We start from the raw sequence: 17697 nt of genomic DNA, 5'->3' as shown, positions 1-17697 counted from the left end.
ATGAATTTCATTTGCTCTAGCCATAATATCCATATTAATTGTTGAGTTATCCACCAACTTCCCTTCTACCATGAAATGGTTTCTCCAGAACCATAATCTCCAAACAGCCACACCGAAAACACACTCCCAAGGGATCTGGTTCATGAACCTTCTCTTATTCTGGAGGTTAACCATTATCAATTTATGTAAATTATCGTGAAAAAAGGAGGAATGCTCACCCTCTGGAACAAGACTAAACCAATCTCGTTTAATACAATGGCAGTCTCTCAAAGCATGAAGGATAAACGAGCCGAAGTAACTCTTCCAGCAAAGGTTAAATAAGCCGCATTCCAACCAGTAAGCCGCATGTCCACCTTATCTAGAATTGATTGGTAAGTGGCTTTGTTCACCCGAGAATGAATTAAAGGCATTCCAAGATAACAACCCAAATCCTTCGTAGCCGAAAACCCCAAGGCATCACCAATAAGCTGGGCATCTCTAGCTAGCACATTTTTAGAGAAAAAAACTTTGGTTTTTGACTTATTCACCTTAGCTTCGGATTTCAGACAATAATTCTCCAAAACTGTGTCAATGATATAGGCTTGATCAATCGAGGCTTCTGCAAATAAAAGTAAATCGTCAGCAAAAAAGATGGGTTAGTGGAGTTCCCTGTTTGGTCAAACAGATTGGTTTCCAACTGCCCTCCATTATTGCTTGGGAAATACCATGGCTCAAACGCTCAATGCAGAGAACAAAAATATAGGGAGACAGGGGATCGCCCTGTCGGATTCCTCGCCCCGGAGAAAATTCCTCAGTAATCTCTCTGTTCCACAGAACACTCATTTTAGCTGTAGTTATACATTCCATGATGATCCTAGATAAATGAATCGAAATTCCAGTTAGCTTGAGAGTATCAAAGATAAAAGACCAATTAAGTCGATCATACGCCTTCTCAAGATCCACCTTGATAACCATAAGCCCTCTCTTACCAGTTTTTCGTTGCATAGTATGTACCACTTCCTGAGCAACAACAATATTGTCTATAATATGACGGCCAGGAACAACACTTGTCTAATAGGGTCCTATAATTTTAGGCAGCACAGCTTGCAGGCGGTTAGCTATTATTTTAGTCACTGTTTTATAAGCGACTGTACATAGGCTGATAGGTCTGAACATTTTTAAATTAGTAGGATGCTCCACTTTAGGGGTCAATACCAACAGGGTAGTATTAACCTCTTGAGGAAGCTTGCCAGAATTAAAAATGTCACCGATAAACTTACATAAAGAAGGCCCAACAACTGGCCATTGAGATTGATAAAAAATAACATGCAAACCATCCATACCTGGGGCCTTTAGCGGTTTCATACTAAAGACAACATTCTTGATTTCTATTTCCAAAACAGGGTTGGTGACACAGTCGGTATCATGAGCATCCAAACCGAGAAATAATTCAGAACATGGTAAACTTGAGAACTTTCAGCCTCACTTGTGAATAATGAAGAGAAATACCCCACTGCAATTTCGGATTTCTTCCTCATTGTACAACCAATTACCCGAATTATCCTGGATGGCTTTAATTCTATTTCGCCTCCTGCGAACAATAGTTTTTTGGTGAAAGAACCTGGTATTTCTGTCCCCATGCATAATCCAGTCGTTTCTTGATTTTTGCCACAAAAAAATATCCTCATGCCCCATCACCATCTCCAATTCTTTCCGCAAATTGGCCTCTAGGCGCATTAACCCTCTCGAACTATAATTCTCCAAGGCTGCTTGAATCCCGATAACCCGAGCCATTAATCGACGTTTCCGCTGAAAAATATTCCCAAAAACCTCTCGATTCCAAACTTGAACCTTCTTGACAAAAAGAGATGCAGCGTCGCTATAGTAAGATTTAGGGTCCCACGTCTGCTTAACAAAATTATTAAAATGATCATGAGTTAGCCAAGAAGCCAAGAACCGAAAGGGCCTATTACCTTGCTGTCGACATTCAGCTCTCTCAAACCGAACTAGCACCGGTCGATGATCTGAAGCAACCTTCGGAAGATGGAGAACTGAGTTATCCGCAAACTTTAATAGCCACTCATTATTGCAAAGAGCTCTATCTAATCTTTTGAAAAGAAATCCACGAGACCAAGTAAACCGTGGGCCTTTGAACTTTAAGTTGAAAAGTTGATTACCATCAAACCACTGCCGGAACAAGCCACAAACTCCTGACTGCCCTGTAGCTCCCCCCTGTTTTTCAGAAGCGTACAATATCGAATTCAAATCCCCACCAATCAGCCAAGGTCCTTGAATTGAAAGAGCAAGGTTATCTAGATGCTTCCACAGCTGTCTTCGTAGCATTGGATTTGGGCTATCGTAAACAGCCGTTGTCCAAGACACAAAACCCTTATTCATGCTAATCCGAAAGTGAATAAATTGCCGATGGTTTATCAACACCTCCACCTCTATAACATTCTGCTAAAGCAGCCAAATTCCTCTAGAGAACCCCACTGGCTCCACACGATGTGAATTGTCAAACCCACTTTTTTTAATGAACTCATCGACTTTACTCCCATTGATGCGAGGTTCTATCAAAACTAGGGATGGCAAAAGCCGGGTCCGGGTCCGGGTTTGGCCTTCCCGATTCTGGACCCGGATACCGTTTTCATTACACCGGACGCGGATGTTAACCCGGTTTTCTTGCATCCGGGTCCGGTCCGGGTTAAACCCGAAAAATCCGGGTTTCTGAATTCTGGGTTTTGAACCTGGATCAATAAGAGCAGTCTGAAAAAGAAAAAAAAAAGTTTTATCCCATCACATGAACCAGAAAATTTAAGGATTAACGTGATATAAAGACTCATAAAATTAAAAATCCATCATGTTGGTCAATCACATACTTATTCGAAGTCAGAAAAAAGCCATCCAAAAAGAAAAAAAAAGTCAGAAAAATGAGTAATTGCAAAAGCTTTTGAAGTAGGAAAAGTTTTCCAGCAGGAGAAACACATAAAACAACACGTGAGGAAGAAAGTATAACTCTTTCATTTCTTTCCCAGTCTGAGTAGTTTTGCTGGCAATTTTGCAAATCAGTTCAATTTCCGTATCAGTGCTGTTTTCTCCACAAGCTGATGAAGGTTCGTCTTCCCTTGAAATACGGCAACTAACGATGATGATGATGATGAAAAGAGCTGTGACGGTAGCGAAGAACAATGATTTGAGTTGATGAGGAGACGATTTGAAGAGAAAGAAAATGGTTGGCTCTGATTTTGGGCTACGGTGGCTGCGATATACGAGTGAAATTAGGGCACTTGTGTGTTGTGTGTTGTGTGTTGTGTGTGTGTTTTTCTAATGTTACTATTTATATTAAATATAATAAAAAATAATAAAAATAATATATCCGGGTCCGGGTTCCAGATATACGGGTTAACTCAAACCCGCATCCGGACCCGGATATATCCGGGTTCAGAAAAATAATTTCGGATCTGGATTTTATCGTACTCCGATACGGGTTAAACCCGGACCGGATTGTCCGGGTTCGTCCGGGTCCGGAAAAAACTGCCATCCCTAATCAAAACTACCAACGAAGGCTTATAATTGTTAACAATATTCCTAAAAGCACGGCGAAAATTAGACGAGGCCGCCCCTTGAACGTTCCAGTACATTATGCTTATTGACATCTTAACAAATAACATTAAAAGATGACAGAAACCTTAGTATTGCTGACCATTAATATCATCCATCGACGCCATAAGCGTTTCTTGGACCATCGAGTCTTCATCATTAGACATTCCAGCCGCTTCAACACTACTCAAGGGCTGTACTGGTTGTGTTTGGGCAGTCGCAACTTCATTTACACATGGTGTGGTATGAACATCTGGCGGGTCATCCATATGCTAAGGGTCCGGTTCTTGCCGAGTTCTATACTCCATGCCCTCATCTCTTACAATCCCCGGGGGCGAGGTTTGTGGCGAGCAAAAGACCACAGTATGCCTCGTTAGGTCTAAAGTGGTAGCAAGATGGGAGACTTGGTGGTTACTAGGTGCTGTCGGTGAAGTAACAAAAGGGTTAGAATTAGGGTTTGCATGGGATAGGAAGTTCACCTCCTTCTCTCTCATATTTAGAGCGCTCGACGGGAAAGGGTTTTGGATTGGATTCATTGGGGTTGGTGGTCTCCGATTCTGAGTTTTTGTACCAGCAGCCTTATTATGAAGCTTGCTTCTTGTTGAGGTCCTTATTATGGTCTCTTTATAGGCGGCAAAAGTAGGATTTAGAATAGGCAAGGTTGGTTGTCGTGAAGTGGAAGGGATGTCTGGAAACATTGCAGGGGCAGGCTCCTCACGCTCCTCTGGGACCTGAGCTAGAATGTGGAACCTTGTAGTGTTAGCCCCAAAAGGCTCACGATTTCGATTTGGCTCACTGCTATTCTCCTTGCCATTATTAGTTTTTCTTCCTTTTCTCGTAGCAATCATCCAGGGGCCAAAAGGTTCAATAGTACTAGCATCGTGACAGCCACCATCCTGATGAGCGGGGGCTGTCTGACGCTGCATAGCAGGCTGGGAAGCCTTTTCAGCATCATTTGCTATATCGGCTGCCTTGCAAATATTGCTACTGTGTCCATACCTTCCACACATAAAACAGATCACTGGCAGCCCCTCATATTCCACCTTCTGCACCTTCCCATCCAACTCAAACTGAGACACTAAAGGCTTGGCCAAAGAGATGGTCACTGCAATTCGAGCAAAACATTCTCGCATAGAGGATGTTGTATTCGCATCAATTTTGATCATCGTCCCCACCAACTGTCCAAGTTTTTGTAGAATTTTTTTATCATAAAGATGGACAGCAGGGCCAGGTAAACGAAATTCTCATAGCATTTTTAAATACTTTAAATCAGGGGTGGACCTTGGACTAAATCTTGGGGGGCCAAGTTAAAACTTTAAATAAATAGATGATTGATTTTTGATTTTTTTAAAAATTTATAACTGTGGTGTAGTTGTAGGGAACTTAAGATTTTTGCTTGTAACCATAGTAATTTGATTTTGGAATTTTGATTGATAATTGCAGCTATTGTTACAAGTAAAAAAAAATAAAATGAAAATGCAATAAACAAAGCAAAGCTCATATCAAACTTTTAAAAAGTTGTTTCCTATTTTGTTGGAATAAAAAAATCATTAGCAAAATAAAGATCAACAATTGGGTCACTTTGACTTTATTTGGAAAAACATAAAATTACAGTTTCATCCAATATATAAAGTTTACAAATTAATTGTGTTAGGGCCAAATCATATTTTTATACCTAATTTCTAATATTTCCTTGAAATTTCAAAAAATAAAATTTAAAATCTATAGGCGACATGGCTCACTCTAGTCATAAGCACCCTCCGCCCCTACTCTCGATATCCGTTATAACTAACGAAAAAGAACATCTAAACCCCAAAAATTTGATAAAATAGTCATCAACACCTCAAGTTTTCAAAAAGAGATACTAGGACCCCCTTTTATAACCATTATACCCTTTATCTCTATTATCTCAATGAAATAGACTTTAAAATTTTTAATTAATACAAATATAAAATATTATATAAAGAATATAATCTATTCAGTGGACTGGCAATATTAAAATATTAAAATATTTTAATAAATTTAAATATGTAAATTATTATATTTATTTTAATAGTATATTTTATTGTAGAGATTTTAAATAAATATTTGCATTAAATACATTTTACAATTTAAAAAAAATTTGACATGCTAATAATGTTAAAATTATTATTTTACATAATATTGAAGATAATTTAAATTTTAATATATTTATTTTAATATTATGATTCCAATTTATTATCAAATTTACTTTAATATAATAAAATATGTCTTATAGATTGTAAAATATTAAAATATTTTTCAAATATTAAAATGTATATATTATTATGTTTATTTTAATGTTATATTTATGTTTATTATGAAATATTAGAGTTAATTTTTTTAGGATAATATAGGTAAAAGGTATTATAATAAAAAAGAAATTCTAATACCCCTTTTTGAAAACTTAGAGGTGTTTTTGACCATTTTCCTGAATTTAAGAATTGTATATATCATTTTCCCTCTAACTAATAAGATAAGTTTCTCTGTCATAAGTTGTTGCGGAAGCTCAAAAATATAAACAAATTGATCTTGTTATTACTTAAAAAAACATTACTAATAAATGCTTTTGTTTTCATATAGAATGGGGATGGTAAAATTCAGATCCAGATTAAAATTTTGACATTCGGATCCGCAAAAAAATTTGCGGATCTGAATACGGATAATATCCGCATGGATTACAAACAGATATTCCGGATATCCGGATCCGCATAATAAATTTAAATATAATTTTAAATTTAATAATTTACATAATAATATTAAATAAAATTCAATTACGATTTAACAATCAACAATTTAACATCAATTCAACATAAATAACATATAACAACACCATAAATTCACAAACAATAACTTCACAACATGAATCAAACATAAAAAATTAAAAAAAAATTAAGGTAAATCGATTTATTATAATATTCTCTAATTATTATTGTTATTATTAGTTTTTAAACATATTTTTCATAGTTAATGAAGATTAGAGAGTTAATTATGCTTATACATTTAAATAAATAATTTAATTTATATATTTTTCAATTGAAATTTAATTAAATAAATAATTTAATTATAAAATAATGCGGATCCAGATATCTGATTTTCTGGATGCAATCCGCACGGATCTTGATTTTTAAGATATGGATCCGTATTTTTTAACATGTGGATTTAGATTTTTCCAGATCTGGATCTTCTGGATCTTTGCGGATTCGAGGTGAATTCGGAGTTTATTACCAACCCTAATAAAGAACTTGCCTACACTATGGTTGTGACAGAGAAATGTGATGTTTGTAACTTTAAGGTAGTGGCACTAGAAGCACTAGTGGGAAAGCATGCAGGAGAGCTCCTCTCATTGTCATCTTCATCATTGGATACAAATATAAAGCTGATTGATTTGCTGGACACACGCCTCTCACCTCTGGTAGATCAAATGATTAGGCAGGATATCTATCTTGTTTCAACGGTAGCATTTTCATGCTTGCGTTCGCAACCAATATTGAGTTGCAACTAAACAAATGTTCCTGCAAAGTGCAAACGGCAACATTAATCTCTCTGGTAAAGCTAGTACTTTTGCAGTTCTCTCTGACAAAAATAATGTTTGTCTAATTGTCTCGCTCTCAATGAGCTGAATTAACCAGCATATTAAGGTTGTATCTCTACGAGTTGAAAGAGTAAATTCTCATACTAATTATTAACTCATTTTACAAAATAGATACATATTTTGTTTAGGAGGAGGTTTTTTATGCCGTGTTATTTAATATATTAGTTTTTTACCCCCTTCCTTTGTACATATTGACACAAATATACACAATAAGTTCATAATTTAGCCGATCTGATCAAACATCCAGCACCCACTGCTGATGACATACAAAGGTCAGGAAGCTTCTGCACAAGTTGGGGATAGTGATATCCAATCAACTACCTGCCAGCACAAGATAAACTGATGTTAGGTCCTGATCTAGAAAATTCTGCTTTGAGTCGATAAGTCTTATGTCATGACTTGTTTTCTAATGAGGTAGCTATGGAGAAAAGCTCTAAATTTCAAAGAATTCATGAGTGAATATCTGAATTGTGAAGAATCAGCTCTATGAGACTATGACAGCATCGTAGTGACAAACATGCATGTCTGAAGCACTTTCATAGAGAGTAGATCTAATAGTATCTCCACTTCATTTTTTGAGCTGTTTACCAAGACTGGATAGTAGAGAACAGCGAATGATCCCCATTACACTATTGTTGCTTGAATTTATAGGCTTCATCAATTGGTTCCTTCAAATCCATATACAAAGAGATGGAAGAATTAACTTAATTTATTATTGTGATTTCCGAGTTTTCAAATGATAAAGTGAGGTGCAGCTGGTTTAAGACATTCAAAATGAAGTGAAAGGGCAAAATAAAGTTACAGATTTACCTTCAGCATAACAAGGAGTCTGCTGCGTCAGGCCCACTTTGTCTTCCTCTATAGACCACCACCTCTTCATCTTCAGCATTCTCAATAACACCGTCCACTGTTTCTTCATTTGATTCTTTGGCCACTACATCTTCATCTTCAACCTTCTCAGTAGGCTCTAATGGTGTCACAATTGTTGTGCTGGTGGTGAGGGAGACGGCTTCATCATTTTTCTTAGATTCATTAGACCGAGCCATGTGTTTCTTCTCCCTTTCTAGTCCTTCTTCCTTGGCCTTGTGCTTCTTACCACGAAGATGCTCATCTAGATTTCTCTTGCTAGTAGAACTGACCTGACAGAGGGCACAACTCCAATGCATGGGTTTCTTTGAACCCGTTGAACAGGGCTTTCCAGAATCTGCTGGTAATGTGGTAGCTTCCTGCTTTGATCCACAAAGATTGGGATAGGGCTTAACCTGCTGGGCTTGACCACCCTCCCCTTTCTGGTCCGAACCAACAACAATTTTATTAGCTTTAACGGATTTCTCTTCCACTTTAGTCTTCATTTCTTGGCCAGCAATATCTCTGCTTTCTGTAGATTTTTTTGTCCACTTCTGAGCTCCAAGTAGTTCTTCTTCCTTGGCCTTGTGCTTCTTACCACGAAGATGCTCATCTAGATCTCTCTTGCTAGTAGAACTGACCTGACAGAGGGCACAACTCCAATGCATGGGTTTCTTTGAACCCGTTGAACAGGGCTTTCCAGAATCTGCTGGTAGTGTGGCAGCTTCCTGCTTTGATCCACAAAGATTGGGATAGGGCTTAACCTGCTGGGCTTGACCACCCTCTCCTTTCTGGTCCGAACCAACAACAGTTTTGTTAGCTTTAACAGATTCCTCTTCTACTTTAGTCTTCATTTCTTGGCCAGCACTATCTATGCTTTCTGTAGATTTTTTTGTCCACTTCTGACCTCCAAGCAGTTCTTCTTCCTTGGCCTCGTGCTTCTTACCACGAAGATGCTCATCTAGATCTCTCTTGCTAGTAGAACTGACCCGACAGAGGGCACAACTCCAATGCATGGGTTTCTTTGAACCCGTTGAACAGGGCTTTCCAGAATCTGCTGGTAGCGTGGCAGCTTCCTGATTTGATCCACAAAGATTGGGATAGGGCTTAACCTGCTGGGCTTGACCACCCTCTCCTTTCTGGTCCGAACCAACAACAGTTTTATTAGCTTTAACGGATTCCTCTTCTACTTTAGTCTTTATTTCTTGGCCAGTAATATCTCTGCTTTCTCTAGATTTTTTTTTCCACTTCTGATCTCCAAGCAGTTCTTCTTCCTTGGCCTTGTGCTTCTTGCCACGAAGATGCTCATCTAGATTTCTCTTGCTAGTAGAACTGACCTGACAGAGGGCACAACTCCAATGCATGGGTTTCTTTGAACCCGTTGAACAGGGCTTTCCAGAATCTGCTGGTAGTGTGGCAGCTTCCTGCTTTGATCCACAAAGATTGGGATAAAGCTTAACCTGCTGGGCTTGACCACCCTCCCCTTTCTGGTCTGAACCAACAACAGTTTTATTAGCTTTAACGGATTTCTCTTCCACTTTAGTCTTCATTTCTTGGCCGGCAATATCTCTGCTTTCTGTAGATTTTTTTGTCCACTTCTGAGCTCCAAGTAATTCTTCTTCCTTGGCCTTGTGCTTCTTACCTTGAAGATGCTCATCTAGACCACCCTTCACTTTCTGGTTTGAACCGACAACAGTTTTAGTAGCTTTAGCTGATTCCTCTTGTACTTTAGTCTTCATTTTTTGGCCAGCACCACCTCTGCTTTCCGTAGATTTTTTGGACGTAGAAGAAGTGGAGTTAGAGCACATTTTATTATCTCTAAGTAGTCTTGCTACCTTGGCCTTGTGCTTCTTACCTTGAGGACGCTCATCTAGACCACCCTTCACATTCTGGTTTAAACCGACAACACTTTCAGTAGCTTTAACTGATTCCTCTTGTACTTTAGTCTTCCTTTTTTGGCCAGCAACACCTGTGCTTTCTGTAGATTTTTTTGACGTAGAAGAAGTGGAGTTACTGCACATTTTCCTATCTCTTAGTCTTGCTACCTTGGCCTTGTGCTTCTTACCTTGAGGACGCTCATCTAGACCACCCTTCACATTCTGGTTTAAACCAACAAAAGTTTTATTAGCTTTAACTGACTCCTCTTGTACTTTAGTCTTCATTTTTTGGCCACCAACACCTCTGCTTTCTTTTGATTTTTTTGACATAGAAGAAGTGGAGTTACTGCACATTTTCTTATCTCTAAGTAGTCTTGCTACCTTGGCCTTGTGCTTCTTACGTCGAGGATGCCCATCTAGACCACCCTTTACTTTCTGGTTTAAACCAACAACAGTTTTGTTAGCTTTAACTGATTCCTCTTGTGCTTTAGTCTTCATTTTTTGGCCAGCACCACCTCTGCTTTCTGTTGATTTTTTTGACACAGAAGAAGTGAAGTTACCATACATTTTCTTACCTCTAAGTAGTCTTGCTACCTTGGCCTTGCGCTTCTTACGTTGAGAATGCCCATCTAGACCACCCTTCACTTTCTGGTCTAAATCAACAACAGTTTTATTACCTTTAACTGATTCCTTTTGTACTTTAGTTTTCATTTCGTGGCCACCGCTATCTCTGCTCTCAGTAGATTTTTTTGAAGTGGAGATAATGAACATCTTTAAATCTCTAAGTAGTTTTTCCTTGGCCTTGTGCTTCTTACCTTGAAGATGTGCATATAGACCTCTCGCAGTAGTAGCACTGACCTGACAGAGGGCACAGCTCCACTTCGTGGGTTTGTTTGAACTTGTTGAAGGGAGCTCTCCAGAACCTGCAGCTGGTGTGGCAGCTTTCTGCTTTGATCCACAAATATTGGAATCGGGCTTACCCTGCAAATGAGACCCAAACACAGTAACGATGATGCCATGTATTAGTTACTACATCAATGGTAAAAATACAAAATATTCCCTGTGAGCTCCATCATCTGCTAATGTAGTACAGATAAAAGAATTTGTTTACAAAATAATAATGCGCACTAATTTTATTTTAAATTTTGAATTTCTCAAAAAAGGTCAGAATGTAGAAGTATATTTTAAATAGTTAATACAACCAGAATCCTTGTTAATTTAGCACTGAACTAGGAAAATCATCCCTTCCCAGAAACAAAAAAAGGGAATATGTTTGAATAGAATTCTACAACACTTTCTTAATAAGCTGGACAAGAACAGATGATATTAATACTTATGAGCATTATTTCATAATTTGAGGAAACACCATTTTAATGAAGCCTCCAGCCCAACACACACACACACAAACAGAAGCAACAAGATTTTAAACAAGAAATTACCCGAAAACAGAAACATCAGTCTGTACAAGTTCATGTGACACTTGATGGTAAACATATGTAACCTCTCTTGGAACCTTAGCTTGCTACAAGCTCATGTTTTTCATTCAAAAAGGTTTCAGACACACAGTGATTCCAGGTTATGGGGGATCACATGTCCTCACTGCCCAAATTTTAAAGCCACATACATTGGCATTTGCAGGCATAGTCAAGAGTTACACAAACTCTCTCATCCACCTGAGTTGACCAACCAAACTGAACTTGTGAAACCAACGTAAGTATCAAATACTAAAATATTTGGAACTAAATCAAGATAGTGAGTCCAAATGTACTCCCCAAAAAACTTGTCACGTGTGCATCAAGACCAAGGTCTATAGCACTCAGAATGGACATGGGAATCTCTAAGCAATGGTCTACTAATAACATTCAAATCCACGTAAGCTATACATAGCTAATTTGAAATTGTTCTTTGTTCAAAGCAGGTAAGTGCAGGATAAAGTCATTCAAATGGACATGTAAAGAGTAAGCTCGGCATTGTCAATTGGAGAGTATGAAGAAACTAACACGAAACAAACTCACTTATCTCTATTTATACTTCAATTTTCATAAATCTAAAATCTAAAATTATCATCTTGAACTCCCCTCAATTAGTAAGCTCTGCATTGTTACTACTTTCTTCTGAAATTTTCCATCAGCAGAAAATCTCTAATAAATCAAAACAAGACTTACAAGTTTCATAAGTATCAAAACAAAAGTCAGTAAAGGTCCACAGGGAAGTCCTAGAATGCACCAGAAAAATAGCAATAAATACAATCTTGTTCGTTATATCGTGTTATTTAAACTTAATATCTACTGTAATCCATCTACCTCAGTACCTAAGCTATAACCTCAGTAACACGGAAAATATCCAAAAAGTTCAGACATGAAATACCAGCAAAAGTAAAGCAAAAGGACAGTGTGCACAAGGAAAATAAACAATGAAAGCATGATCCAATCAAGGTTCTAGTCTCAGAGAATTGGTACAATATTATTCGTTTTCATTCTACATGGTGTAACTTGATCATGCTTTCATTGTATACTAATGCAAGGCATGTGCAAGAGTCTACCGTTTATACATAGGGTAGACTTCCCCAAGTAAACTAGGGTACCAAAAATCAACATCTAAGGAATCAGCAAAGTCATCAATCTCAGGTTATTTTCTGCCCAGATTACAGTAATGCCACTATAACGAATCACTGTAATGAAAAATTGCAGCTACAGTAACCAGGGGAGAAAAATCTCCTTGATCAATCATAACGATGCCCCCTTAGGACTGAATTGTTGATGCACAGCCCACAGAAGAAGAAGGATTACCGCATGCATGGGTAGCAAACCTGGATGCACCTACCTTGTCAATAAGAGCAAAACTCAAAGACAAGATGCCAAAACCAGATGCACATCAATCACATGCCTCTAAATTTAGCACCTGATTGAACCGATTCCATCAAACTTGTAGCGAACCAGATTCCATATAATACAATCATCAAACAATATTGAAGACAAATATACTCATTGACACCAACCAAAATAAATAAATAAATAAACCATGTGAAGAAGTAAAATTGAATACCGACCAGCATAGTCAGTTCATCCTTCTTGTTAACGTCCAAGCCACTCCAAAGCCCATGTGAAAAATGCGGCAGCGTAGAAGGCAGTACATCATTTCCAAATCCCAGGCCTAGATTCCTACTAAATGGGAACCACGGGTACATTGTGTGTAGTTGCATTAAGAGCCTGTCATCAATTGACAGCCCCATTTCTCTTGCTCTATGCATTGCCATCTCTCTTTCAATCATCAGCTCTCTACTCGCCTCTTCCTCAGGCAATCGCCGGCGCTCAATTTCTGCGGCAATTATTTCACGCCTGATTATCTCCTTCTCAATCTCACGCTGGAGTGTGTAAAGGAGTCTTGGATTGTTCAACAAATCGGGGACCATTGAGTAGTTACCTGGAAAGAGATTGTTTATGTTAATTCAAGATGGCAAGCTACGTTATTTGATTGCAAGTGCAAAAGCATTTAAGGTTCTGAGGTAAATTTTTCCATAAGGCAGAAAAGTTAAGGCAGCATTTGGATCACAATTCGTAGCACTTCTCAAAATTACGACATTATTTAAAGCAAACGTGTATATATATATATATATATATATATGTATATATATATTGTTTTCAGTAAGCAAATAGAGGATAATGACGATTGTGAGAGAGATCTAAATGGACCTCGACGTGCTTGATCATCAGATGAGTAGCTCGAGCTCTGAGAAGACGGAGAAGGAGACGACCGAGACGGCACCGTTCTGTCGTCAATTCGTCCGAACTTGGACTCCATGGACTGTGAAAGGAAAGTGAGTGCGTGTTGTCTACGCGCAATGTAACTCGTCGGCGAGCCTGTCAAGTTGGGTTTTAGTTTGTCTGGATGCCCAACAAAGACGAATAAAAGAGTAGATAAATATATGCCACGTTTGCAACAAGGAAACTCGTGTTTTTTTTTTCAAACTACAATAATGCTTTGCCCTTTTAAGGCTTTAACTTATTCATAAAGAAATTAACTTATTCATGATCCACAAATGGAAACCGGAAAGAGAGTTTTTTAACGCGCCAAAATTTGGTGGCCGACATGTGTAAGTCAACACTGTATTTTTAGCTATGGGTCAGACTTTCTAGGACAGTAAGGAAACTTCGGTCCAGCTGAATACAATCTTTACTTTAACTATAGGAATCGAAACTTAATGAGCTATTTTATCATTGATGTTTACTTTATTTTATAATCAGAATATATTGTTACAAATTATTAAATTGACCTTTAGTTGATTATGATGATGATGATGATCATAATTGTTGTTATTATTATTATTAAAAAACAAGTTAAAAAGGAATTTTTATTTTCACTAAGAGTACAAATATTAATTCACTTCTCATTTCCACCTCTCGCTTCGAAATGAGATTCCCATTTCACATTCCCAAACTTATAGAGCCCACTCAAATTTCATTTTCATTCCCGTCCTTATTTTGGAAGTAAACGCATCATCATAATTTTATTTTAGATAGCCATAGTTTTTAATCTACAACAGTATATTAAAAGTCTCAACACTTCACTACAAAAAATTTTTTAGGAAATCCTAATGAAAGCATATTTCATATAATTATGGTAAAATAATTAGTAATTCCTACTAATTATTCATTTATATATTTCAATAGATCTAATGATTTATATCCAATTCAATAATAGATATAAATGATGGTTTAAATATCACTGTTTAACTTGAACTTTATTGACTGTGAAAAGAAAGAGAGTGTGTATGTCTATGTGCAAGGTAAAACTTGATGGCGAGCTATCAAATGGTTTCAGGATATGTTAAGGGCAGTTGCATTGTCACAGCACAGTCCGTAAGAATATAAAGGGTGGAGCAGCTGCCCCAAATGCACTCTTAATTTGTCTGTGTGCCCAACAAAGGTGCGCGCACACACCCCGCCCTAGGAAAAACATTTGCAATTAGAAAACTAGTGTTTTTTTTTTCATCTATAATAATTCTTTTCCCTTTTAAGGCTTTAACTTATTCGTTAAGAAAAGAAATTATTTATATAATAGAAACCTAAATAGTAAATGGAAAGAGCGTTTCTTTTAATATGCGCCAAATATGTGTGCCGACATCAGTATTAGCCAACACAAATTTAGTTATGGATGTGACTTTCTGGGATTTTAAGGATATTTAGATTTATTTTATACATCACTATCTTAATAACAACGAAAATGATATTTACGCTGGGTCAATCCCCGGGTCAAACCCCGAAATTTAAATGTAGCGTTTCGTTAAAGCAAAAAATGACGTCGTTTTTACTTGCCAAGTATTTCTCATTTTCTTTGTCGATGGAGCTCCACCCAAATATTTTACCTTTCATTTCCTTTGTTGATTGAGCTCTAAGCCACCAGCTCCAACCACAACCAAATATTTCCCCTTTCATTTCCTTCATCGATCAAACTCCAGCCACTAGCTCCAACCACATCCAAATATTTCCTCTTTGCTTTGCCGATCCAGCTCCAGCCACAACCTAAAATTGCCATTCACAATCCAATATCTGCATATGATTCATTTTCTCATTAAGGTATAAAGTTTTTGCTCATCTGGGGTTTTATTTTTCTTTTCTTAATTGGATGGAGAAATTGGTGTGATTTATTATGTATAGTATGCCATCTAATCTGGGTAATTTGGGATTTTTTTCTTTTACTTTGGTAAAATTTTTTAGTAGCAGTAGCTTCGATTAATTGATTGTGTTAGATGTTTGATAATGTGAAAAATCACAATTTGAATCTAGATAATACAAAAGACAACAGAGGAAGAAAATGAATGATGTTATATGTGTTGTGCAAATTTTATTGAACTCGCAAGTGCACGAATCTATTATAGAATAGATTAATGATGACGAGTGTCGATCCCATAAGGAGGTGGATTTTAATTATGTGTAAAGTTAATTTTCTAAGTGGGTGATTGGATTTGTGGTAGAAGTGATTTAAATTATCTTAAAATTTAAATTAAAATGACGGGAATAAATTGAAATGAAATCTATTAAAATGAAGAGCTTGAGTATCTGAATCTGCATTAACATGCACCATAGGCTTAATATTTCTTATTAGTCCTAATTAAATCATGCGGGGGATTTCCACTCCTTATGAACCACACTCTAATCAATATGGTGCTAAGGCTTCATCATGCTAAATAGTAATAACATTGCACTAGGGTGCTGGATATATGATGCAGCGGAAGTTTAATGTTCAAAATATTCCGTTGATTTTAGAGAATACCGGAACAAAAGAACAACTAAATTCACGTTGATTCAAAAGAATACCGCGAATTTAGGGATTAAGACTCGTTGATTCCGCAGAATACCGAGAATTAACTGTTCAAATACTCACAAAGAGATTTGAAAATTGAAATATTATTAAACTCAAAAATCTCTGCTTTCAAAGGCTACAAGAGGGAGCTATTTATAGTAGTAGTAATTATCCTAATTCATGAAGTAAAACAAAATCCTAAATTGAAAGGGAAACAAAATTCTAAATTAGAAAGGAATTTAAAAGTCTTAAACTTTAGTTAATAAGGAAACTAATCCTAGTATAATATGAATTCCTACTCTTCATCATTCCCCCCAGGGTGAAGAGAATTCGCCCTCGAATTCAGATTGTCAGCAATAACATCTTCATCATGATCACCTCTGTAAGGAATAAGATGCTTGACATTAAAGACATCTGCGGTGCGGATATGACTAGGAAGCTGTAATCGGTATGCATTAGGATTTATCTTCTCGATAATCTCCAAAGGGCCAATTTTCCTGGCAGAAAGCTTGTTGTACTCACCAACTGAGAATCTATCTTTAGTTAAGATAGCCCAAACAAGATCTCCTACTTGAAATTCTAAAGCTCGACGTTTTTTGTCTGCCATAATTTTATAACCTTCGGTCGTCTGCTTTAAAGACTCTTGCGTAGTTTCATAAATCTGCTGAAACTGCTCAATAAAGTCTTCTGCTTTACCGCTTTTGCGAACTAAATCTGGAACTGGAGCCAAGTCAATAGGAGCTCGTGGATTATATCCGTAATTCACCTGAAAAGGGCTTAAACCAGTACTACGCTTAACTGCACGGTTATAAGTAAACTCGACTTGATATAACTTCTGATCCCACATCTTCAAGTTATCACCAACTAGACTACGTAGATGGTTTCCTAAAGAGCGGTTGACAACTTCAGTTTGACCATCTGTTTGTGGGTGGTAAGCACTACTAAAATTCAGGCGAGTGTTAGTCAACTTCCATAATGTCTTCCAAAAATGGCTAAGAAATCGTGTATCCCGGTCAGATACTATAGAACTTGGTAAACCGTGCAATCTATAGACTTCCTTGAAGAATAGGCGAGCAACAGTCAAAGCGTCTGTAGTCTTCTTGCAAGCAATGAAGTGAGCCATTTTCGAGAATCGATCAACAACAACAAATATTGAATCCATACCCCTCTGAGTGCGGGGTAATCCCAAAACAAAATCCATGCTAATGTCAGCCCAAGGTTGTGTTGGAATTGGCAGCGGCATATATAACCCAGCATTAGTTGCTGCACCCTTGGAAACTTGACAAATGCGACAAGTCTCAACATAGTGATAGACTTCACGCCTCATAGTAGGCCAAAAATAAGTGTTGGCGATTAGAGCCAGAGTTTTGTCACGACCCATGTGCCCTTCATTATATAACTCTGAAATGATTTTCAATCTCAAACTTGAGTTAGGAACACACAATTGATTACTCTTGAAAAGGAATTCGTCATGTAAAT

At 37.3% G+C, this 17697-nt stretch overlaps 2 protein-coding genes across 4 annotated transcripts; both read right to left on the bottom strand.

Moving 5' to 3' along the window:
• Positions 1-266: 266 nt before the first annotated feature.
• LOC112099024 lies at positions 267-2376 on the bottom strand. The gene is made up of 3 exons (XM_024186123.1): positions 1489-2376; positions 705-999; positions 267-598 (listed from the first exon to the last, which is right to left on the bottom strand). Exons 1-3 carry the CDS (start codon positions 2374-2376, stop codon positions 267-269), a joined length of 1515 nt encoding a protein of 504 aa, XP_024041891.1.
• Positions 2377-6862: 4486 nt separating this feature from the next.
• On the bottom strand, positions 6863-13889 carry LOC112098933. 3 transcript variants are annotated; one of them, XM_024185684.1, is made up of 5 exons: positions 13608-13889; positions 12965-13338; positions 10491-10896; positions 8003-10277; positions 6865-7513 (listed from the first exon to the last, which is right to left on the bottom strand). In XM_024185684.1, the coding sequence occupies exons 1-4, from the start codon at positions 13714-13716 to the stop codon at positions 8005-8007; spliced, it is 3162 nt and encodes a 1053-aa protein (XP_024041452.1). In that variant the 5' UTR covers positions 13717-13889; the 3' UTR covers positions 6865-7513; positions 8003-8004. The 3 variants fall into 3 exon arrangements, with proteins under 3 accessions (XP_024041451.1, XP_024041452.1, XP_024041450.1); XM_024185683.1 differs by having other exon boundaries at positions 6863-7860; positions 8003-10896; XM_024185682.1 differs by having other exon boundaries at positions 6868-7513; positions 8003-10896.
• Between the last annotated feature and the right edge of the window lie 3808 nt (positions 13890-17697).

The sequence above is a fragment of the Citrus clementina genome, unplaced genomic scaffold (genome assembly GCF_000493195.1).
Source record: "Citrus clementina cultivar Clemenules unplaced genomic scaffold, Citrus_clementina_v1.0 scaffold_4, whole genome shotgun sequence".
Lineage (NCBI taxonomy): Eukaryota > Viridiplantae > Streptophyta > Magnoliopsida > Sapindales > Rutaceae > Citrus > Citrus x clementina.
The sequence above is the reverse complement of the archived record's forward strand: the minus strand, read 5'-3'. Positions and strand labels throughout refer to the sequence as shown.